This window comes from Geotrypetes seraphini, chromosome 4 (genome assembly GCF_902459505.1).
Source record: "Geotrypetes seraphini chromosome 4, aGeoSer1.1, whole genome shotgun sequence".
Classification (NCBI taxonomy): Eukaryota; Metazoa; Chordata; class Amphibia; order Gymnophiona; family Dermophiidae; genus Geotrypetes; species Geotrypetes seraphini.
The window spans coordinates 161,071,718-161,095,927 of record NC_047087.1 but is presented as its reverse complement, the minus strand read 5'-3'; the positions used below and the strand labels follow the sequence as shown (position 1 = coordinate 161,095,927).

Sequence of the window (24,210 nt, the reverse complement as noted above, 5' to 3'; positions counted from 1 at the left end):
CAGTCAAAGAAGTTGATGAGATTGGATTGGCAGGACCTACCCTTGGTGAATCCGTGTTGACTGGGATCCCGTAGATTCTCCTCATCCAAGATTGCGTCTAATTTACATTTGATTAGTGTTTCCATAAGTTTGCATACTATTGATGTGAGACTCACTGGTCTGTAGTTTGCAGCCTCTGCCCTGCAACCCTTTTTGTGCAGTGGAACGACGTTAGCTGTTTTCCAGTCTATGGGAACTCTCCCCGAACTTAGGGAGAGATTGAAGAGTCCTGATAGCAGTTCTGCCAGGACATCACGCAGCTCACTGAGCACCCTGGGGTGTAGATTGTCCGGTCCCATGGCTTTGTTCACCTTGAGTCTCGCCAGTTCGTAGTAGACGTCGCCAGGTGTGAACTCGAAATTCTGAAACGGGTCTTCCACGCTGCGCCTTGCCTGCAACTGCGGACCGTGCCCCGGTGCCTCGCAGGTGAAGACCGAGCAGAAGTATTCATTCAGTAGTTCTGCTTTATCAGAATCTGATTCTGCGCAGTTCCCATCTGGCGTCTGTGTTCTTTTTCCTATCACTAATATACCTGAAGAAGGATTTGTCCCCTTTATTCATGTTCTTTGCCAAAGTCTCTTCCACGCGAAGTTTGGCCTCCCTGACTGCCGTTTTGACCGCTGCAGACTTCGCCCTATGTTCTAGTTTAGCTTCCCTAGTCTCCGCTCATTTGTAGGAAATAAATGCTTTTTTCTTCTCCTTGACGAGGTGCAAGATTTCTGCGGAGTACCATTGGGGTTTGTTGTTTCTCTGCCGTTCGTGTACTGATTTAATGTAGAGGCTTGTCGCTTCATGTATGGTAGATTTCAGGGATGACCACATAGCTTCCACATCATCGGTTGTAGCTTGGTTCTGCAGTGTCCGGTGGACGAAATCTCCCATGCGTTCGAAGTCAGTGCCTCGGAAGTTGAGTACTTTTGTTTTCGTCTTTGATTTAGGGAAACCTTTCCTGAGGTAGAACCACACCATATTGTGGTCGCTGGAGGCTAGTGTATCTCCTACTGAGACCTTCGAGACGCTATCCCCGTTGGTGAGTACCAGGTCCAGTATCGCCTGGGCCCTAGTGGGTTCCAATACCATTTGTTTGAGTCGTGCTCCCTTTATGGATGTTAACAGTCTCCTGTTGCCGCTGGTTATTGCTGAGTATGAGTTCCAATCTGCGTCAGGCATGTTGAAGTCCCCTAGCAGAACAGCATCTCCCCGCAAAGTGATATTCTCTATGTCTTCAATTAATTCGGAGTCTTTGTCTTCCAGTTGTCTTGGAGGTCTATATACTACACCAAGATACAGGCATTTTTCCCTGCCTCTGGCCAGGTTCACCCAGAGGGATTCCCCGGTGTACTTGACATCTGTGATTCTGGTAGTTTTGATGTCTTCTTTAATGTATAGTGCCACCCCTCCCCCTGACTTTCCCTCTCTGTCCTGACGAAATAAGTTGTATCCCGGTATAGCCATTTCCCACCCATGAGAGTCTGTGAACCAAGTTTTGGATATTGCCACCACGTCAAGGTCGGCATTCATTATTTCAGTCTCTAATTCTAGAATCTTATTGCCTAAACTGTGTGCATTAACATACATAGCACTCCATACCTCGTGATTGCTAAGTCCCTGTGAGAAGTGTCCCACCTGGGGTAGTGTGACTCCTAGAGAATTGTTTGCAATGGGGGCACTTACTTTGGACTTAGAATTGGAGTTTCGATTCACCTCATCAGGATCATTCCTTACTGCACTTGTATCTGAGTGGGTACCCTCCCCCAACTTACCTAGTTTAAAGACCTACGAAGCAGATGGGCTAGTTGGTGTCCAAAGACGTGCTTACCCCTGCTGGTCAGATGGAGTCCGTCTGGTCCCTGACGTCCTTGCAACGCCTCTCTATGGTTCAGGAATCCAAAGTTCATTTCCCGGCACCATCCTTGAAGCCACTCTTTAGTCCTCAGTATACGCTCATCCCTGGCACTTCCTTTGTCTCTAACTGGGAGGATCGAGGAGAAGACCACCTGCGCTCCTGTCTGCTTTAGCCTCTCACCCAGGGCTCCAAAGTCTCTAGTTATGTTTTCTGGGGTGTTCTTAGCAGTGTCGTTTGTGCCAATGTGGATGAGGACCAAGGGGAAGTGATCTTGGGGCTTGAAAAGCCTATCAAGACAGGCGGTGACATCTCGGACCCTGGCTCCAGGCAGACAGCAAACCTCCCTTGACTGCATATCCAGTCTGCAGATTGGTCCCTCGGTGCCCCTCAGCATGGAGTCCCCAATGACTATTATTCTGCGCTTCTTTGGGGGGAGCTGATCAGTTGTCCCAGGAGTTGGAGCCGTGCGCTGGACTACCTCCTGCTCCTTGTTGGCACCCTCCTGCTCCTTGTCGACATCTTCTACCTGTAGGATCTGGAATCTGTTCCTCAGGGTGAGTTGTGGGGTGGATGTAAAGCTGCCCTGTTGGTGAGAAAAAGAAGAAGAGGGTGAAGAGATTGAAAGAGGGGGGTGGGATCTCCGGTGTTTGCCCGTGGAGGAGGTCACCAGCTGCCAGGAGTCAGCGTCTCCAGCCATCTCCTGTACCCCAATTGTTGGTTTCAAAGCTGGTGATTTGGGTGTCTCGAGGGAGGATATGTCTTGGGCCAGCTCAGTGATTTGGGACAGCTTCTGGACGACTCCGTCAATGAAGGCCTCATCCTCTCGGATGCTTCTCAGGCATTTCACCTCCTCTCTGAGACTCCTAAGTTCCTGCATGATGTCTCCGTCTAGCTGGTCGACCTCCTCTGTCTGTATAGAGACTGTGGAGAACAGGGGGGGAGGGGGATGATCTCGGTCTGCACGGAGACCTCTGTCCACAGTCCTGGGTCCTCCTCCTTCTGCATGCATACTGTGGTCGCCCCTGGGTCCTCCTAGTTACCGGACAGTTGGTCTTGATTGCAGACATGGCGTTTCTTGTTCTCCCTGCCATAACCAAGTTGTAGCTGAGGTCTGCCTTATAGTGAGTAAGTTAGAGAGTTAGAAGAAATATCTGTCTGTGAGTCAGAGTGAGAGATTGAAAGATCAGAGTGAGAGTTTGAAAGATTAGGGTATTTCAGAGGGTGTCTGCTTGTGAGTCTGGGTGAAATTTTAGGATAAGGTTTAAAGAATAGAGTTTGAAAGATTAGGGTATTTGAGAGGATGTCTGCCTGTGGGTTAGTGTGAAAGTTTAGAATAAAGTTTAAAGAATAGGGTAAAGATTAGGCCCTTCTTAAGGCTCTTCGCAAAGACGCTCTCGCCACGCGCTGAATGGCTGCGCGCCGTTGTCTCTCCTCCTTTAATGGAGGAGCCTGGTCGCGAGCTGCTGACGCGGTGGGAGGTGGGTGAAGCTTGTCCTGCCTCTGCCCCGAAGTCTCCCTCATGCTCTGGTGCTCCTAGCGCCTTGTTCCGCCTCCCTACCTTGCTCTCTTTCTCCTTCCTCCTTTACTTATCCGCTCTCTTGTCTCCTTCTTGGCGGTTATCCGGAGCCTTTCCTTGAGGCCCTTCTTGAGGCCCTTCGCAAAGGCGCTCTCGCTAAGGCGTACGCCTTTGCTGCTCACCTTCGCCGCTCTCCGAACAGCTGCGCGCCGTTGGCTCGTCCCCTTTTATGGGGGGAGTTTGGCTGGTGACGTCGGGGGTGGGCGGAGTTAGCTCTCGCCTCTTCCCCTGCTAGCACCGCCTTCTCTGCTTCTCTCTCCGCTTCTTCCTGCTTGCACACTCTCTGCTCCGCTCACTGTTCTGCCATGTGCTCAGGACTGTTCTACCATGTGCTCAGGACTAGGCACAGCTCCTACAGTCTCCTTTCGGCTGGCCTTGCACTGTTTGCTTTTTTGGCAACGCTGCACATTGGATGGAAGATTTCATCATATTGTCTTCGATGACACCCAGATCATTTTTTTTGAGTGTAAGGAAGGCTGTCTGGCATGAACAGCGCAGAATAAGTGGCAGGGCATGACAGAGACCTTATTAAGTTCTGGTCAGAGGGGCTTATATCCAAACACAATTAAAACTTTCAAAAGATAGGTAATGAAAGACCAGGAATTTATATAGCGAAGGAAAATGGGAATTCAGTATTTATGTAAATATTGCTGGATAAGCAAAATTATAATTGGATGAATATATAACACATTTGTAGAGGTATTACAATTATAAGTAATCTTTCTCTATCTCCTCTCCCTGTTCAGTATTCTTTGTGCAAAAGTTTCCCTCCTGAAGCCTCACATTAATTAATATCAGATGGCTTCTGGCCTGGATAGCTCATAGGATATTTGACTTCACATTCCTGAGCTGGCTGGCTCAGAAGAAAGATGATCTAGCATGTCATTGCTGAGTAGAGAAAGGGAGCTTTTTTCTCTTAAATGTACTTTGATAATAATGATCATATATGTGATAGATATGACGTGTGCTGTGTGACAGAATGCTGGGATCCCAGTGTGATATATATATATTTAGGGATGTTACACAGGAAACACATACACGCAGTCTTAGAGTAGGGATGGAGGCGCTTCCTAATGGATGGTCTCTCACCCTTTTATTGAGAATCTTAGCTCCATTAATTACTTTGCTAATGCTCTACAAGGTTATAATTTCATCATGCATTTACAGTGAGGATTATAGCAAGGTAACTCATTTGTTTACATATTTCATGTGCTTCTCAAAGTTACTATCTCACGTGACATCTGAATACATAATAACAGTTACAATAAAGTGATTCCCAATGTGTACACTTCTAACATCTTACTATAGCATGTGACAGTCCAAAGGTTATAATGCATGCTCCTTAAGCGCTCTTGATTAGCCTTAAGCAAAGTCTGATTGTTGCCCATATAAGAGATGCTTAAACAAGATAAGAGATAAGATAAGGGTAAACCTGTGTCAGGTTAATATGTGTCAAGAGTCTTGTGACAAAAAGGTAGGGGGGAATGCCTCAGCATTCGGTCTCAAGGTGCAAACCTTTTTTCTTGCTTTTTCAAGAGGGAAAGAGAAAGGATTCATACTTCTACACAGGGCCTCAAAGCCTTACACAAAGCCTAGATCCTTATACAGGGCCTAGATCCATACACAGGGCCTAGATCAGTGTGCTGACCTGGCCTGGTTCAGAACTGCCTGTGTGCTGACCTTGCCTGTGTTCTGATGCCCTGTATCAGAACTTATCAGATCTCCATCCCTACATTTCCCCTTATTTTACTATTTTAAGGGCTTTACGGAGGTAGGGCAAATCTGCTTGGGATAATTTGCAATAGTGGCCAGAAAATGGACTTATGAGCAAGTTAAACAAGGAAGGCAGACATTGCACAACAGAGGGTAATCAATGAGCAGATATTGCAGAATAACCCGGATGCACTGGCCAGATGGGAGCCATGCCCATAAAGCATTCCAGTACTCTGGTGTCCTCAGCGCTTGCTGTCCTCTGTGTCTGCCTGGCTTTGTGTCCTCTGCGTCTGCTATGTTCTCCTTCTGCTCTCCTTTAGTGGTGTGTGGTTGTATGTCCTCTGTACCTGCTGTGTCTGCTTAGTTGTGTTCCCTCTGTGCCTGTTGTGGTCTCTTTTGGCTCTGCTTTAGTGGTGGCTCATCCCTTCTCAAAGCCCTTCGCAAAGGTGCTCTCGCTAAGGCAACGCGCACCAAACGGCTTAGCGCTGTTGGCCCCTCCCCTTTTAAGGCAGAGCTTTGGTGATCGATGTCAGGGATGAGAGAAGCTAACTCTCGCTGATTCCTCTCTTGGTCTCCTGCCTCTGCTTCTCTCTCCTGCTCTTTTATCTGCTTTTTCCCCCCTTTGGCTTCTCTCTCCCTCTGCCTCTCTCTGTAGCTGCTTTTCTCCTGCTCAGATCAACTCTGCTCCATTGGCCCTTCCCCTTTTAAGGTGGAGCTTTGGTGGTCAACATCGGGGGGGTGGGCGGAACTAACTCTCACCGATTCCCCTCTTGGTCTCCGGCCTCTGCTTCTCTCTCTTGCTCTTTTTTCAGTTTTTTCCCCCCTTTGGCTTCTCTTTTCCTCTGCCTCTCTCTACAACTGCTTTTCTCCTGCTCAGATCAACTCTGCTCCGTTGGTCCCTCCCCTTTTAAGGCAGAGCTTCGATGGTCGATGTTGGGAGTGGGCGGAGCTAACTCTCGCTGATTCCCCTCTTGGTCTCCTGCCTCTGCTTCTCTCTCCTGCTCTTTTATCTGCTTTTTTCCCCCTTTGGCTTCTCTCTCCCTCTGCCTCTCTCTGTAGCTGCTTTTCTCCTGCTCAGATCAACTCTGTTCCGTTGGCCCTTCTCCTTTTAAGGTGGTCAACGTCGGGGGGGGGGGGGGGGGCAGAGCTAACTCACCGATTCCCCTCTTGGTCTCCGGCCTCTGCTTCTCTCTCCTGCGCTTTGAATATCATACATATAATCATGCAGTCAATCATCCTTGGAGCTCCATGTTTCATTCATACATATTTCACAGATTCAATAATTATTATAGCACATAGCGAAGCTCATAATGTCAGCCGAAAGATAATGGCCAATTAAAAAAACTGTTGAAGTGACACCTTTTTTGCCAAATGAAATATGCCTCCTGACATGTTGGATTTTTACAGCGTTGACTGATATTAAGACCATCTTCCTCTAAGGCGCTCTTCTATGATGAGCCTTTATTGATGTTTGTTTGTTGATGATTGCTTTGTAACAAGTTTTGTATGCTGTTTATCTTTACATTTTAATATGTATGTATTTTGTGATCCTCCTTGTACAAGGGCGGAATATAAATAATAAACTATAAACTATATAACCCTGAAACTATCCCTACCATATATTCTATTTTACAATTTATGGAGAGAGCGACATTCCCTGAACACTCTCTTCTGGAGAGTCCTATCTCTCTTGAAGGACTTACCTCTTTGTAAGGTGCCAGAACTAGATGATTACACTTATATGTTTTATAAAACCTTTGGTTCATATCTGGCCCCTGTACTTACCAGGGTATTTAATATGCAAACACCATAAAAACACTGCCCCATACATCGCCATCAACATGGCAGCAGAGATATTTTATTTCTCAACACCCCCCCTACACACCCACCCACCCCATAATCTCAGCAGAGTGCTAAAAAACAGATGGATATCAATCTCTGGTAAACTAAAACTAGAAACTAATAAGAGAACACAATACATATAAACTTTAAAATTAACAGTTTAACAGTAAGCTTTTGTACCGGTGAGACACAGACAACCAACCAACAAGGTTCCCAAATGTCTTAAAACTTGCAACACCCGGAGAAATGTCAGGTGGAGCTTTCCTAAGATGGCGGCAGGCAGCTCAAACTAAGACGCCGTAGGAGTTTCTGGGGGAAAAATTTTGGTTTTCCCAGAGGAATCTGTCATGTCAACCGGACCGATGGACGCCTACATCGAGCGGGGCACCAGAATGCAGGAACTATAGGAATCCTCGTCAGGGAGAGATACGCAGGCTGAAGCGTGTAACTTTTCCTTTGAAGGTGCCACCTAGTCTCCGGAGGAGCAAAGTCCTCTGATGCATCCCGAGGCAACGGAGGGGATATTGGAGGCAGCACAGGCCCAGGAGTTCTCTTTCTGACCCAGAGTGTGGGGAATAACTCTAGATGGAAGTTAGAGGAGCCTTTTTTGCAGCCATCTATGCAATCGGAGAGCGGGACTAAACAAGTCCCCTAAGTTTTCCTCAGAAAAAAAGGGATCGCTGCTGTGGTTTCAGGTACTGTGAGTTCTACAGGGGGCTCTGGAAGTGTTGTTGTACCTACGCAAAGGCCTAAAGTTTTCAATATGGAAACATTATGGGAAGCGATATCTAGTTTGCAACTCTCTCTGGGGATTCAAATGCAGCAACTTTCAACACGACGGTTCTTTCAGAGAATTTGGTACTAAAGAATAAAGTATCATGTCTGGAAAATAAGACGTACAAACATGAGACCAGATTAAAAGTGGCTGAGGCTCAGGCCTTAACTTGGGTTAAGGACAGTGAAAACCTTCATTTCAAGCTAGAAATGCTGGAGAATGTCACTAGGAGGTGTAATCTTCGGATTATAAACTTCCCAAAAATATTTTCTATATCAGCACATGATATGTTTAAAAAGTATTTAACTAAAAGTTTGAAGGTACCTGAAGCTTCATATCCACCTCTCAAAAATTTATTACCTACCCAAAAGAATTAAATCTCAAAATCCTAATCAGCAGAATTTATCTAATTTCCTAGAAAGGTCTGATGTTGAAGCTCAGGTTACTGATACACTGCTGGTACAATTTGTTGTAGGTTTTATTTATTTATTTATTCAATTTTCTATACCGTTCTCCCAGGGGAGCTCAGAACAGTTTTACATGCATTTATTTCAGTTACTCAAGCAGTTTTCCCTATCTGTCCCGGTGGGCTCACAATCTATCTAATGTACCTGGGGCAATGGGGGACTTGCCCAGGGTCACAAGGAGCAGCGTGGGTTTGAACCCACAACACAGAGTGCTGTAGCTTTAACCACTGTGCCACACTCTCCCCCAGATTCAGATAGGGAATGGATGCTAAAACTTTTTTTCAAATATATAAAGATGGACTAAGAGGGAAGAAAGCAGTTTCTTATTTTGAGACCTCAGGCAGTGCAGCTAGGGGCAACATTCATTTTGAGATACCCCTGTATATGTGTTATGGTCTATCAAGAGAATAGATATGTTTTTTATGAACTGCAGCAGTTGTCAAAATTCATTTTGGCCAAAGGGCAATGTGTTTCTACTACGTGAGACGTGTCAGTCCCTGATATTAGCTCAGTGAGGATATGTTTTGGTGCCATCTAGCCACATCTTTATTTTCCTTTTATATAAGTATTTAGTTAAATAGTTCAGTCTAAATGCAGCTCAGCCTCTCATAGTGTGGATTAATTATACATGTCGCTGTAATTTCCTTTTGTTAACTTATGCAAGATATTGTAATACTTGCTATGATATTTCTGTTGGCAATGCATTTTTTCTTTTTGACTGATTAGTTTGTCAAATATTGAAATATATAAAGAATTTTAATAAAAAACTTGCGCTACCTAGGTTCCTGACCCGGACCAGTATTTCTGTGCTCCAATAGGGCCAATTCAAAAAGATGTCACTACCAATGCTCATAGAGTGGGGTGGTGGGAGGAAGGAAGGAAAGGAGAGGAGAGACATGCCAGATTATGAGAGGAGGAAGAGACCAAGAAAGGAGATATAAAAATGGAGAGGGGTGAAGTTGGAATGAACCATGTAAAACGGAGAAAGGGGCACAGGCTGAATGGAAGGGGGAGAGGGTAGACAGCTTATGGAAAGGAATAAGAAAGAGAGCAGATGCAATATGCAGACAGTGAATAGAAGGGGCAGTAAAAGAGGGCAGACGCTGGATGGAAGAAAGAAAGTGAAAATGAGGAAAGCAGTAATCAGAGGAAACAAAGGTAGAAAAATGAAATATTTCTTTTATTTTCTTTTTTGTTGCTTTAGGATCAAGTAGTATTGTAGATGTGTTAATAAACATTTATAAACAGAAAATGGAAATGAGATCTTTTTATTAGACTAATCTCTTATAATAAAACCCTAAGCGGCGCATGCGCACTCCTACCTGCGTGTTCCGTATGTCTGTGGCAGGCAGGAGAGCGCATGCGCACTTACAACGGGCCCGCACTCGAGCGCTGTAGTTGACTCAGGAGCCGCACCTGTTAAATTTATTAAGAGCAGCGGCAGCTCCACAGGTACGGGAGGGGGAGGGACATACCACGTCTTCTGCACATACCGGCAGAAACCTCCCTCCAGCGTTGGCAGCCGCAGCACGCTAAACAGGCTGCTTCGCGGCTTTCTCCTGCCCTTGAGTCCCTCTGCCGCGTCACTTATGACGTCATCACTGACGCGACAGAGGGACTCAACGGCAGGAGAAAGCCGCTAAGGAACCTGCTTAGCGTGCTGCGCCTGCCAACGCTGGAGGGAGGTTTGTTATTAAGGTCATCTCGCTGGGAGGGTCGCATGGGAGGGAGAGATAGCAGAGTCAGCGGGGATTGGGCTGGGAGGGGAGAGAAGCGGTCTGCCTCGGGTGCTTCACAATTCGCTGCTGTTGCCTGCTTCAGGCCTTCCTCTCTAGCGGGTCCTGCCTACTTCCTGTTTTCATGAAGAAAGGACCGCCAGAGAGGAAGACCTGAAGCCGGCAACAGCAATGAATTGTGAATGCTGCTGCTGCTGCCCGAGGAAGTTCAAGGAGGAAATGGAGCAGAGGGGGAGAGAATGGCTTGGAGGGAAGAAGAGATGGCAGGGCATGGAAGGAAGGAGGAAGGTATGCTAGACCAAGGGAAAAGGAAGGAGGAGATGCCATATGGAACAGAGAGAGAGAGAGGGCAGACACTGGATGGAAAGAGAAGAGAGGGCAGTGAATGGAAGGGGCAAGACAGAGGGTGAACAGTAGATGGAAGGGATAGAGAGAGGGAGACAGACACTGAATTGAAGTGTGGAGGACAGGGGGAGCAGACCTTGGAAGGAAGTGGGGAGGAGAAAGAAAAAAGGGCACATGCAGGATTGAGGGAACAGGATAGAGTTAGAAATAAAGATAGACAGACAGGGGGCCAGGGAGAGACACAGAGAGAAAGAATGACAGCGTCCAAGGAGAAAGAGACAAATAAAAAAAAACCAAAACAACAGACAGTCAGACATCTACTCTAGCACCCGTTAATGTAACGGGCTAAAACACTAGTTTGAATATATTTTTGACTAATTTTCAGAGACCTAAACCCCCGTCCACAGGTCAGGACAGGACACAATAACTGCAATACACTATACTGACCTAAAGAAGGTAGTTTTGGCATCTGAAAGATAATTGAAAAATGTACTAGTCAAATAAGGAATGATTAGGTTCTTACCTCAGTAATCTTCTTTCTAGTAGACAGACACTCCATTCCTGAATGTGTGGATAGTCAAACCCTTCTTGTGAGAATCTTTACAGGGAGCTTCATTACCATCCTTTTGCTCTGCCTCCCATCCTTCTGGGCTGTCCTCCAATTCCTCAGTTCGTACCAAAGCAGATGGTCAGTCCTAGAGAGGAAATAGAATAGGGAGGAGTATGGGGATACTCCCTGAGAAACATATCTGTTCTGCTATATCATTAAAAACAAGTCACCAAATTGAGCACAACCTAAACTATGAGTGTGGGAGATTTTATAGATACTCCTTAGCTTCTTCAACATGACAGTTGTGCGGCAGAATTTTGAATGATTGAAGAGGCGCGAGATGGGCAGCGGGAGGCCCGAAAGAAGTACGTTGCAGTAGTCTAAGCGCAAGGTGACTAGAGCGTGGCCAAGGGTTTTCGTCGTGTGTTCAGAGAGAAGAGGATGGATTTTGGTAATATTATAGAGGAGGAAGTAACAGGATTTGGCAGTTTGTTGGATCTGAGCAGAGAAGTAGAGAGAGGAGTCAAAGATCACCCCAAGGTTGCGAGCTGACGAGACAGGGAGAGTGGACAGTCGGAAGGAGCAGTGGGGGAGGTGACATTGACGAGAATTCAAGGTGGATCTTGTAAATCTTGTTGTGGAAGAACTCTGCCATCATCCAGGGGGAGAGCAAAGAGGAGATAGGAGGCGGGGGCACTTTGAGTAGAGAGTTGAGTGTGGCAAACAGCTGGTGAGGGTTGGCACTAAGAGAGTTGGTTAAATGGTTGTAGAAGTCCTGTTTAGCAAGTGAGAGGGTAGATTGGAAGGATGTGTCCTTTCCTTACATGGTTTTCTTTTTGCTTCTCTAAAGCACCAATTTTGTAACTTTTATTCCCTTTTTCCTTGTGTATCCATTATGTCTGTAAGTCTGTCTGTCTAACCCACTATATTTAAATTTTAATTAGAATATCGAAAGATATGCTCATTTTTGTTTTCCTGTAACTCGCTTAGTAAATTTTGAATAAGCGATTCATCAAATCAAAATAAAACTTGAAACTTGTCAGCATGAATTTGAAATGAACGAAGTCAGCAAGCATGCGTGATTTAAGCCAAAGAATTTCAGCAGCTCTAGCAGAGGAGCGCAGGTAACGGATTTTGGGGGTCAACTAGGGCTGGGGTTTGGCACGTCGTACAGGATGGGAAACGGAAGGGGCAAGGGTATCAATAGAAGACAGAATGGAGTTATAGGAGAGGACAGCTTCATTGGTAGACTTCTTTGACATAGTAGTAGAAAGGAGAGATGAGACAGTGGTAGAGTGTGTCAGGGTCAATAGCCTGAAGGTTCCTAAATGTATGGGTAGTGGTAGGTCAGAGTTGGCGAGGAGGGTGATGAGTCGTGAAGGTTAACAGCTGATGTTTGGAGATGGTAAGAATTGAGGTGCAGAATTTGGTGATAGAGCAGTTGGAGAAGAGGACAAGGTAAATACAGTGGCCTTTCTGGTAAGTAGGGGCAGTGGAGCACAGCTGTAGGTCGTATGAGGACGTCAGAATGAGAAACCTGGATGTATAGGAATCAGAAAGGTCATCGGCATGGACGTTGAAGTTGCTGAGGATACTTTACTGCCTTCTGCTGACAGCCTGGCAACATTTTTTGTCTTCAAAATTGAACAGTTGTGGTAGACACCTTCACTGGCCAAAATCCCACTGCTGAAACCCCTACTACTACTTATTATTCCTATAGCACTGCCAAATGTATCTCTATATTCCTATCCCTCCAATCTCCTTTCATTCCCCTATTCAGACTAAAGCTATACCCTGACAAAACAAAATTTTTTCTAGACACCACAATTCAAGTGAAAGGATCTGCTTTCCCCCTTGAACAAACCTTAAAAATACTGGGAGTCACACTAGACAAACACCTATCCCTGGAGAAACACACAGATATCACAGTCAGGAAAAGCATCTTGGTGCTCTGGAAACTCCGCACCATTAAAAAATACTTTGATGAGACCTCTTTCCGCCTGCTAGTACAATCCTCCATCCTTAGCATTCTGGACTACTGCAATATCATTTACCTGATTTCCTCAAAGAAAGCCATAAGGAGACTTAAAATGATCCAGAACACCGCTGTCCACCTCATATTCGGCCTGAATAAATGGGAATACGTCACCCCTTTTACCACAAACTTCATTGGTTACCATTAGAATCCAGAGTCCTATTCAAATTTGCCTGCTTCTGTTACAAAACAGTATTTGGCTTATCCCCTAACTACATCAACCCTCACTTCTATCTGAACCATAACAACAAGCACTCCCGCAGAATCCATCTGTTCGCCTTCTCCTCCCTAAAATTATGTCACTCCAAAAGATTCCTTGACAAAACCTTCGCCTTCCAAGCCGCCCAAATGGTCCTCAAGGCCCCCACCTACCTCGGATTTAGAAAATTACTTAAAACTCATCTATTCAATGGACACGACCCTTCAACGAACCGAAACCTACAACTCCCCCTCTTCTGTACTACCCCCAACCTACATTCCCCATATTCCTCCTCCTTGACCTACTCATTTCCTCTCTATCCAACCTCAACTACTTCGTTGCTTGCAACTTTGTTCGATTGTCATGAACCGCTTGTAACTTTGACTAACAAATGTGAACTGCCTAGAACTCCCTGGGTATGGCGGTATACAAAAATAAAGTTATTATTATTATTTCCTTTAAATCCCCCCTTCTCAGGTACTAGCTAATCTGCTGCCAGGAAAATCAACCTGGTTATCTTTCCAAATATAATCACTGACCTTTCTTGGTAAAGTTTTATCATTGATGAAATCCACCACATGCTCACTAGACCCTATTCCCTCTTCCTGGAACAAAATTTCAGAGAAGTTTCCTTCCTTTTGTTCTTTCTATGGTTAATCACGTTTTAAGGTCCGGTCTTTGTCCATCATGATGGAAACAAGCAATCCTTTGTTCCATCTTAAAAAAACAACATTTGATACATCCATCCTGGCCTGCATCAACCAGGTCTCAAACTTATGTTTTCTTTTCAAAATCATGTAAAAGGTGGTGTTTGTCCAACTAAGTCACTTTATATAACAGGTTTCAGCTCTTCACCCACATCAATCTGGATTTAGGCTCCATTGCAGCATGGAAACAATTATAACATCAGTTTTCAGTGAAGTCCATTCCAAATTAAATAACTGTCAGATAACTCTTGCTAGCTTTCTAAACTTGTCAGTGCCATTGGCATTTGACCTGGTTGATGGTTCCTGACTTTCTGATTTAGGCATGACAGGTGTGGAGGGGTATTTTCAATATGACATCCAAGTCTTAGTTTGGACATTTTGTGAAATATGTCCAAAATTCAGATAGAGAAAAGGGTCATTTTTGAAACCACAAAACATCTATCTTATTTTTTTTGAAAATTACCTTTCTAGAAGACCTTCTAAAAGACCTTTCTAAAATTACCTGTTCACCCTTAGTGCATTTATCTTTTTTGACCATTTTTGAAAAAGAAAACAGCCAAATGAAAAATGCACAAAACAAACCATTGGGATGTAGGAGGGGACCAGCATTTTTAGTAGATAATCTTAAGGACATCCCAGCAGAGCAGTAGGGTAAAAAATAGTTAAGCCAGGGGTAGAGAACTCCGGTCCTCGAGAGCCGTATTCCAGTCGGGTTTTCAGGATTTCCCCAATGAATATGCATGAGATCTATTTGCATGCACTGCTTTCAAAGCATATTCATTGGGGAAATCCTGAAAACCCGACTAGAATACGGCTCTCGAGGACCGGAGTTCCCTACTCCTGAGTTAAGTTCTGGAACACATTGACAGAGGTTGTGGTAAGAGCGAATAGTGTAGCTGGTTTTAAGAAAGGTTTGGACAAGTTCCTGGAGGAAAAGTCCATAGTCTGTTATTGAGAAAGACATGGGGGAAGCCACTGCTTGCCCTGGTTCAGTAGCATAGAATATTGCTACTCCTTGGGTTTCGGCCAGGTACTAGTGACCTGGATTGGTCACTGTGACAAAAGGTTACTGGGTTTGATGGACCATTGGTCTGACCCAGTAAGGCTATTCTTATGTTCTTAACCTTTGGGAGCACTGCAGTGAACTTCACATTAAAAGTCCCGAGTACACATCTCATCATAACTCCCTTATGGTGTACGGTAAGCCCTCTAAAACCTACCCAAAACCTACTGGATCCAATTGTACACCACTCCAATAACCCTTATGTCTGCAGGTATCATCTATATAATGGTACAGTAGGTTTTGGGTGGGTTTTGGTGGACTTACACGCTCCACCACAAGTGTAGTAGTTAAAGTGGGATATTGGCCTAGGTTCCCTCTTCTGGAGTCTACTGCACTGCTCACCAGGCTACTCCAGAGATCTGCTTTCTGCTCTCATAGAACTGGGTATAACATCTGTAGCTGCCGTACAAGCATGTATTGTGACAGGGTCCCACGAAGGCCAAAGCTATCTAGGGTTGACCTGTCAAGTAGAACTGGTTCACAGTAGGCCGCTTGTCTTCAGTATCTCCCAAGCACATTGAGTCAGTTCCAGTTTAAAACAGCTATTTATTGGTGACATACAAAAAAACAAGTACTGTATTGCCACAACACTTTCCCTTTAACCCCGGGAACAGTTTGGTCAGGATGTTCAATTCAAGTGGCACGAGCACTGCTCCCATAGGGTAAAAAAACAGTCCTTCTGACACGACGTCCCTCCCCTGCCTCACCAATATTAATCCTTCATTTCCTGAGCCTAGCTCAGAGTTCCAATTCTCTCCTCCTCTCTGTTAGAGTCCATTGAAATTATTAGCTCCAATTCATTTCACTTCTAAGAAAACATTCCCCCAAAAACCCAAACAGGAACATTAGCATAGTCCAGTCACTCAAACAATAAGTTCACAGCTTCTTTTCTCTGCCCCAGCAGAACTCTTCAGCAACAAACAAAACAAACACTTTGTATCTGGTTCCAAAATGATTGCTCTGGCCTTGACTACAGACTGGGATTCCAAGCAGGCACAGATCTTGGCCACCTACCCAAAGTTAAAGGCCACTAGCCCTTCCTTAGCCCAGCACACAGTTTTGATTCATAGGCCAGATTCAAAAGCAGGAAAAAATAATCCAGGGAAAAACAGCTTTTAAGCATGGGGTCAGTCAGGGCCGGATTTAGATAAAAAGAGGCCCTAGGCTATTCCACTTATGAGGCCCTTTCACCTCCCATTTTTAAGTTTGTAAATTATATGAGAGATAATAAAATACATCATTACTTTATAAAAAATACATCATTACTTTATAAAAAATGTGACACGGATAATAAATAAAAAAAAGTCGAGAACACTTATTTGGACATTTATTCTCAGCACCATATATAGTATTTGTAACAATAACTAATCAAACATAACACACAACATTGCCCCTTCCTATGTCCATAGTGCCCCCAGTGCGTCCTTCCTCACCTCACTCCCCCTCTGATGCCCACCTGCCTCCCATTCTCCCTTCCATTGAACACCCCCCATGCCATTCTGCCTGCCTGCCTTCCATTAAACCCCCCCACTCCCTCTTTGATGCCAGCCTGCCTGCCTCCCATCCCCCTTCCACTGAACCCCCCCACCCCACCCCACCCCAACCCCGATGCCAGTCTGGGCCGCCCTGTCCTGACAGATCCATGTTTTGCCTCTCTCCCCGCGGGGCTGGGCTTTGGTCAGATGTTTCCGGACTGACGTCTTTCCCTCCCAGATCCTCCTCCCAGGGCGAGAAAAAGAAAGGGAGAAGCCGAGTTGGCACCCCGTTGCGGCCGGAGCCGGTTCTGATCCAGAAGCGTAGAATTTCTCCTTATTTTCGGTTCAGTGTTTTAGTGTTTACTGTTTTTAGAATAGTGTAATTTTAATTTTGCTAACAATTTGAATGTAAGCCCCTCTTGATCTTGAGGCCCTAGGCTGAAGCCTAGTTAGCCTACAGGAAAATCTGGCCCTGGCGCCAGTCCTTGGCCTGCCACACCCACCACAGTCAATTTAGGAACAAAATCTATGAATATCACAAAAGGCCAAAAATAAACTTTACTGCCCAGAGACATCACTCACATTCCATGGTCTCTTCAGGCAGGTCTGGTGGGCTAGAACCTAGCTCTCACTCCATGGCATTCTCCTTACATGGTTCGTCTGTATCACTGCTTGCTTCCCAGGATTTTGGCTCACTCATTTCCCAGTCTGCAGGTTCTGCTTTTACCTTCTCTTCCTCAGGCAGCTGCTCCAAAGGGCTCAAATCTTTGGCTGAAGATTCGAGAGACTTTTATGTTGATTGCCAATGCCAACAAATCAAATCAAATCGGACACCCCAATTGATGGACCGTACTGTTGAAAGCCCTTTGAATGTGGGGGCAGAACACTCCTCACTTGGTATCTATAGTTCTGTTATGTCACCTCCGGATTCTATACATAAGGTGTTTCATCTCAACCCATAAACTGAGTCTTGCAAAAAAAAAAAACACTTTCTTCTTCTGCTCCTCCCACTTGGCTGAGGAATACAGAACCCCCTGCAGTTTTCATTTCTTCAAGCAAAGTATACAGAAGTGCTTCTGATCTGCTCTGCTTCTTTTTCTTATTTTTGTGCTTAAGTTTATCTTTTTCTTGGTGACTTTAGTGCCTTGAGACCCATTTGGAGGAGTTCTCTGTCTGGGAAAGGAAGCTGATGAGCGCGCAGTACCGTATTTTCACGCAGATAACGTGCACCCGTGTAAAACGCGCACACGGGTATAGCGCGCAGAAACCACGATTTTATGTACAAAAACTTTTGTATACCGCGCTCACGGGTATACCGCGCATGCTGCCCGACTGTCCTTTCGCCCGCCCCGACTCTCCTCTGGCCACCCCGACTCTCCTTTCGCCCTCCCCGACTCTCCGTGCGCTGTCCCGACTATCCGTTCACCCTCCCTGACTTTCCGTGCACTGCCCCGCCTCTCCGTGCGCTGTCCCGACTCTCCGTTCACCCTCCCTGACTTTCCGTGCACTGCCCCGCCTCTCCGTGCGCTGTCCCGACTCTCCGTTCACCCGCCCTGACTTTCAGTGCACTGCCCCGACTCTCCGTGCGCTGTCCCGACTCTCCGTTCACCCGCCCTGACTTTCCGTGCACTGCCCCGCCTCTCCGTGCGCTGTCCCGACTCTCCTTTCGCCCGCCCTGCCCTGCTCCCAGCTCTGTAAGCATGCGCAATGGTCTGAGCATGCTTGCCGCTTAGTTTTCACCAAGGCTGTTTTTCTGGTGGTGTGCTTTTCACCACGTGGCTGTGGCCCCCCTCTATCTGGCCTTGTAATTTGCCCAGTGAATACTATTTTGACTATACAACAGCATCTCAGCCTTTGGGTAAGCCTATAAAAGATTAATGCTGCATGTAGAGCCCACATTTTAATTTGATCTCTTCAGCTTGGTATTCTGCATTTATCTACCCGGTAGTAGAGTTTATCAATTAAATTTAAATGTACCGCCATAATGGCAGGAATAAGACGAAAGTCATATACAGTGGACTTTAAGCTTCAAGTCGTTGCGAAAGCTGAGGAAATAGGCAACCGGGCCGCACCGAGAGAGTTCGATGTTGGAGAAACATCGGTGCGTGAATGGAGAAAAGATAAGAAGGAACTGGAGAAATGCAATCCGCGCAAACGGGCACGTCGTGGGGCCAAACCAAAATGGCCTCAGCTGGAGGATGACTCGAAGCAGTGGATTCTGGCGAGAAGGGAGCAAAATCAATCAGTCTCTACTGTTGCGATTCAGATGAAGGCAAAACTACTTGCCAATGGAAGAGGAATACCCGACTTCAAAGCTGGCTTCACATGGATCTCAAAATTTATGAAAAGGAACGGACTATCAGTTAGATTGAGAACAACTGTTGGCCAGCGACTTCCAGATGACTGGCAGCAAAAATTGATTGATTTCCGTGACTTTGTCACCAAAGAAATATCTGAACTTGGCATCACTGCAAAGGACGTCATCAACATGGATGAAATTCCAATGGCATTCGACATTCCAGCAACAAGAACCATAGCCCCCACAGGTACTAAATCTGTTGCCATCACCACAACTGGGCATGAAAGAACGTGTTTTACAGTCGTTCTTGGTTGCTCAGCTAGCGAAGTTAAAGCCCATGCTCATTTTCAAAAGGGTCACTATGCCCCGTGAAAAGCTGCCCACCAGTGTGGTTGTGCACTGCAACAAGAAGGGATGGATGGACTGCGACGTAATGAGATTGTGGGTAGATAAATGCTTTAGGGCAAGACCGGGTGGATTCTTTGCAAAAAAATCCTTGTTAATTTTGGATGCCATGGCTGCCCACAAAGAAAAAAATGTTCAGGCCTACATTAATTCTACTCGTGCCCACATCGCTGTGATACCTGGAGGCCTGACGTGTAAGCTGCAACCACTTGACATCGCAGTGAATCATCCATTCAAGACTTTTATTAGAAAGGAGTGGGAGGAGTGGATGCAGAGCGGCACGCACGAGTACACACCTGCGGGGCGGCAGAAGCGGGCAACTTTCACAGAAGTCTGCAAGTGGGTGGCTTCAGCATGGGACAAAATAACACCAGATAGCATTCGAAATGGATTTAGAAAAGCAGGCATTGTTTATGAAACCAATGACACTACGGGTACTACCAGTGCAGCGGAAGGAGGCAACAACATGGATATCAGCGATGATGATGATGATGATGACGATGATGACGATATCACTTCGGAAATAAACGAGGATCGTCTGCAGGCCGTGCTCAGTTTATTTGATGACGATGATGACAATTCGGATTTTGATGGATTCAAGGATTCAGATGACTGTGATGATGATGACTGAATAAACCTGTAAACTTTGTTTATTTACAACTTTACCGTAATTACGGTAACTGTATTTAGATTATTTTGTCCTCCATACTTCGTTTGATCTACCGGTTAATGTTATAGTTTATAAGAATTAACATGTTTCTGTTCTTGTTGCTGAATTCATACTCACTAACTCTAGATTAAAAGTTATAAGGTTGTTAATAAGAATGAACAGTTTTTTTCTTTTCACGTGTTTGGTTGGAGGGTGTGTCAATGGTGCATGAGTTCTCCTATGTCTGGTTGAGGTGGATTGAATTACCGGTATTTAGCTGAAGAAATTATGGTAGTTAAACAACCCCCCCCCCCATTCCACACACATTACGGTAATTCTCTTCCATTTTTGTTCCCATTATAAAAAACACTGATAAGTTTCCAGAAAAAATACATTAAAATAAGAAGTGAAAACAAAGGCCCCTACAGATGAGAACATAAGAATAGCCTAACTGGGTCAGTCCAATGGTCCATCATGCCCTGTAGCCCATTCTCATGGTAGCCAATCCAGGTCACTAAATACCTGGTCAAAACCCAAAGAATAACAACATTCCATGCTACCGATCCAGGGCAAGCAGACGCTTCCCCCATGTCTTAATAACAGACTATGGACTTTTCCTCCAGGAATTTGTCCAAACCTTTTTAAAACCAGCAACGCTATCTGCTTTTACCATAACTTAAATCATTCCTTCCAAACAGAGACCTTGCTAGATGTCAAATACAGAAAGAACAAGGTACCGTAACTTCACAAGGACTTAGCTGTGCAGGAATACCTATACCTATATACCTATACCATATACCTAGTGCAAAAATGTGCAAAGGTCTGTTTTTTTCTTTCCATCACTACATAGCCTACGGTAATGCCACACAAGCAGCGCTATTACAAATATATTCTGAAGGTCAATGCTAAGGTTAACAAAGTTTCCTTCCTTGGACCACAAGGAGATACTGACAAACCACTGAAAGAGATCCCAGAAACAACACCCAAAGACCCACTCAGTATGTGAACCAGTTGAGTGGAGTGGACTAGGGTAACTGGGGGGTGGAAATGGACCCGGAGTTTTCTCAGCAGAATTTCCCAGACCACCTCTTCCTCTCAACACATTGACACGCTAGTGGGCTTATTTTATAGCTTTTTCACTCCCTTCGGTCTGCCTGTCCCCCTTGAAGTCCTGTCCCCCCTTGAAGGTCTGCCTGTCCCCCTTGAAGGTCTGTCCCCATCCTGAAAGCCTGATGCCCCCCCCGACGTCCGATACATCCCCCCCCCCCGGCAGGACCACGCGCACCCCCACCCCGAAGGACCGCCGACTCCCCGACAATATCGGGCCAGAAGGGAGCCCAAACCCTCCTGGCCACAGCGACCCCCTACCCCCACCCCGCACTACATTACAGGCAGGAGGGATCCCAGGCCCTCCTGCCCTCGACGCAAACCCCCCTCCCTCCAACGACCGCCCCCCCAAGAACCTCCGACCGCCCCCCCAGCCGACCCGCGACCCCCCTGGCCGACCCCCACGACACCCCCACCCGCCTTCCCCGTACCTTTGTGTAGTTGGGACAGACGGGAGCCAAACCCGCCTGTCCGGCAGGCAGCCAACGACGGAATGAGGCCAGATTGGCCCATCCGTCCCAAAGCTCCGCCTACTGGTGGGGCCTAAGGCGCGTGGGCCAATCAGAATAGGCCCTGGAGCCTTAGGTCCCACCTGGGGGCGCGGCCTGAGGCACATGGTCGGGTTGGGCCCATGTGCCTCAGGCCGCACCCCCAGGTGGGACCTAAGGCTCCAGGGCCTATTCTGATTGGCCCACGCGCCTTAGGCCCCACCAGTAGGCGGAGCTTTGGGACGGATGGGCCAATCCGGCCTCATTCCGTCGTTGGCTTCCTGCCGGACAGGCGGGTTTGGCTCCCGTCTGTCCGGCCAACTACCAAAGGTACGAGAAAGGGGGGTGGGGGTGTCGTGGGGGTCGGCCAGGGGGGGCGCGGGTCGGCGGGGGGGGCGGTCGGAGGTTCTTGGGGGGGGGCGGTCGTTGGAGGGAGGGGGGTTTGCGTCGAGGGCAGGAGGGCCTGGGATCCCTCCTGCTCGTAATGTAGTGCGGGGTGGGGGTAGGGGGTCGCCGTGGCCAGGAGGGTTTGGGCTCCCTCCTGGCCTGATATTGTCGGGGAGTTGGGGAGTCAGCCGGGCAAGAGGGCTTGGGCTCCCTCTTGCTCCGATCGTGGATGCGGGTGCGGGTGGGAATGCGTGCGAGCGGTCGTTCGGGGTGGGGGTGCGAGCGGTCCTGCTGGGGGGGGTGAATTGGGCGTCGGGCGGGGTGGGAACTATGTAAAAAAAATTTTGTATACCGCGCTCACGCGTATAACGCGCGAGGGGTATGCGCGGTAGGTAAAAACGCGTATAACGCGCGCGTTATATGCGTGAAAATACGGTAGACTTCTATGCCAGTGTCTTCCTTTGCAGGGGTCACTGCTCAGGTCCCTAGCGGCACAGTTAGCCAAGATGTCTCGGAGAGCCCTGATGTGGGTGATGAGGTTGCAGCACTAAAATCTGCAGAGCCAGACTGCAGCTTCATAGGGCAAGTTTCGGGTAGACCTGTGGAGCCAGCCTGCTAAGTGATGCATTCAGAGCTTGGGGTCCATCCCCCTGAGAGCATGCTTACCTTCTGACTGTGTCAAAGATTTAAGCACCGGCTGTAAGTGCCCTAAGTAAAAGCCCTTGGGGTATCAAAGTGCAGACTGTGTTTTCCCACCCCTAGTTGATTGGAGCGGTTCCAAGGGGGCAAAGGTTTTGGACAAGGCCCATCCAACTGGCAACCCAAAGATCCTGAAGATTGGACTAAATTTGAGGCAGAAATTCCTTTCTCTTCACTTCAACTGCACAGACAGAGCTGACAGGCAGGTACTTTGGAGACTGAGTACAGCTCGAATGCTTCCTGTGGGAAAATCGGGGGATGTGTCTAAAAACAGGGTTTTTAGCACTTTTTGGTGGTCTCCCACCTCCTAAACCCCTAAATTGCTATTTTTCATGTTTCTATATTGTCTCCAAGAGACATTTTTGGCACAAATTATCTGGTGGCAGCCATATTGGATTTTTATCAATCTCTTTTTCAACTTCTTTTTTTCTGCTTCATAACCCCTCAATTTTGATATAAATCATTAGGGATGGTCTCCTTCACCTCTACTCAGTTGAATTCATGTGTGGATTGCGCCAGGTTAACGGCAGAGGAGCGTCCTTGTACCACTTACCACAACACATGAGGGGAGGAGCTTGGGGCCTTGCCTCCTCCTGGTCCTCTAGGGCTGGGGAGCCTTTGTGGGTCTAAGAAATGGACAGGAAATCCTGCCCGGTGCCAAGTTTTGATGGCGAAGCTAAACACAAGGTGCTGAGACCAGGGATGCCTCGAAGGCCTCGCTTTGGGCCTGTAGGGAGTCGATGACACCCCCGGTGTGTGGTTTTTCCCTTGAATTTGTTCAGCTCATGTGGAGAGTGTTCCTTAAGGACCCAGCTGATGAGCGCGCAGTAGACTTCTATGCCAGTGTCCTTTGCAGAGGTCACTGCTCAGGTCCCTAGCGGCACAGTTAGCCAAGATGTCTCGGAGAGCCCTGATGTGGGTGATGAGGTTGCAGCACTAAAATCTGCCAGAGGTCCTGGGTTCAGTGCCTTCAGAGGAGGTTCATCAGGAAGTGAAATTAATGACAATGATAGCCAAGAGTGGTTGCATAAAGAATATATTGTATAGAAATAGGCTTAATAGTACAGAGATACCATATATATGCTTGGTATTAAAGTACAGAAAAATATTCTATTATAGAGATAGAAATAGGCTTTTACAAGTACAGAGTAGATTTAGAAACTGCTTCTATGTGAAGTAAAAAGTTAAGGACAGTTAACCTGCAAGAATGTGTGCCTTTTTTAGGTCTGAATGATGGGTGTATAGGTGTGAATAAGCAGATAGGGAAAGAAGCCACGGTAAAGATTTCCACCGCAGCCTGGAACGCTAAATGCTCTGATGCTCATAGAGTTCCGATGAGCACTGGAGCATTTAGCGCCCCGGGCCGCAGTAAAAACCTCTACTGCAGCTTAGTAAAAGAGGACCTTAATTAATTAAAAGGAGGATGGCATCACAAAAATATTTTGGTGTGTATTAAGTAATTTAAAGCTTAATGCAACTTTATGCAAAAATGTGTCACAAATTTTTCTCATTTTTCCCAAATTATTCTAAGTAATCACTGGCATTCAACAAGTATTACAAATTAAGGCAATCAATAAATATATATAATAAATAAACAAAAATGATAAAACTATATAAAATAATCAACTTTCACCTTTTCTTACCTGAACTGTTCACTGGTGACAATGCCATTGTTTGTGCTATCTTTACTAGTTAGTTCCTGCAGCAGGTTGTCAATGAGGCTCCTCAGTACAAGATAAATGCTTTCATCCACCTACAAGAGACATGAAAGCTGAAACCAGATCTTGAAGGATAAAATGTTAAGATCT

At 46.3% G+C, this 24,210-nt stretch overlaps 1 protein-coding gene across 1 annotated transcript in view; it reads right to left on the bottom strand.

The window, feature by feature from the left end:
* The window catches only part of TSNAXIP1 (translin associated factor X interacting protein 1), a 1,372,321-nt gene that overhangs the window by 124,017 nt on the left and 1,224,094 nt on the right, over positions 1-24,210 (bottom strand). The window contains exon 13 of the mRNA XM_033941585.1: positions 24,046-24,155. Within this exon, the coding sequence (XP_033797476.1) occupies positions 24,046-24,155 (110 nt within the window). The remainder of the gene's footprint in view (positions 1-24,045; positions 24,156-24,210) is intronic.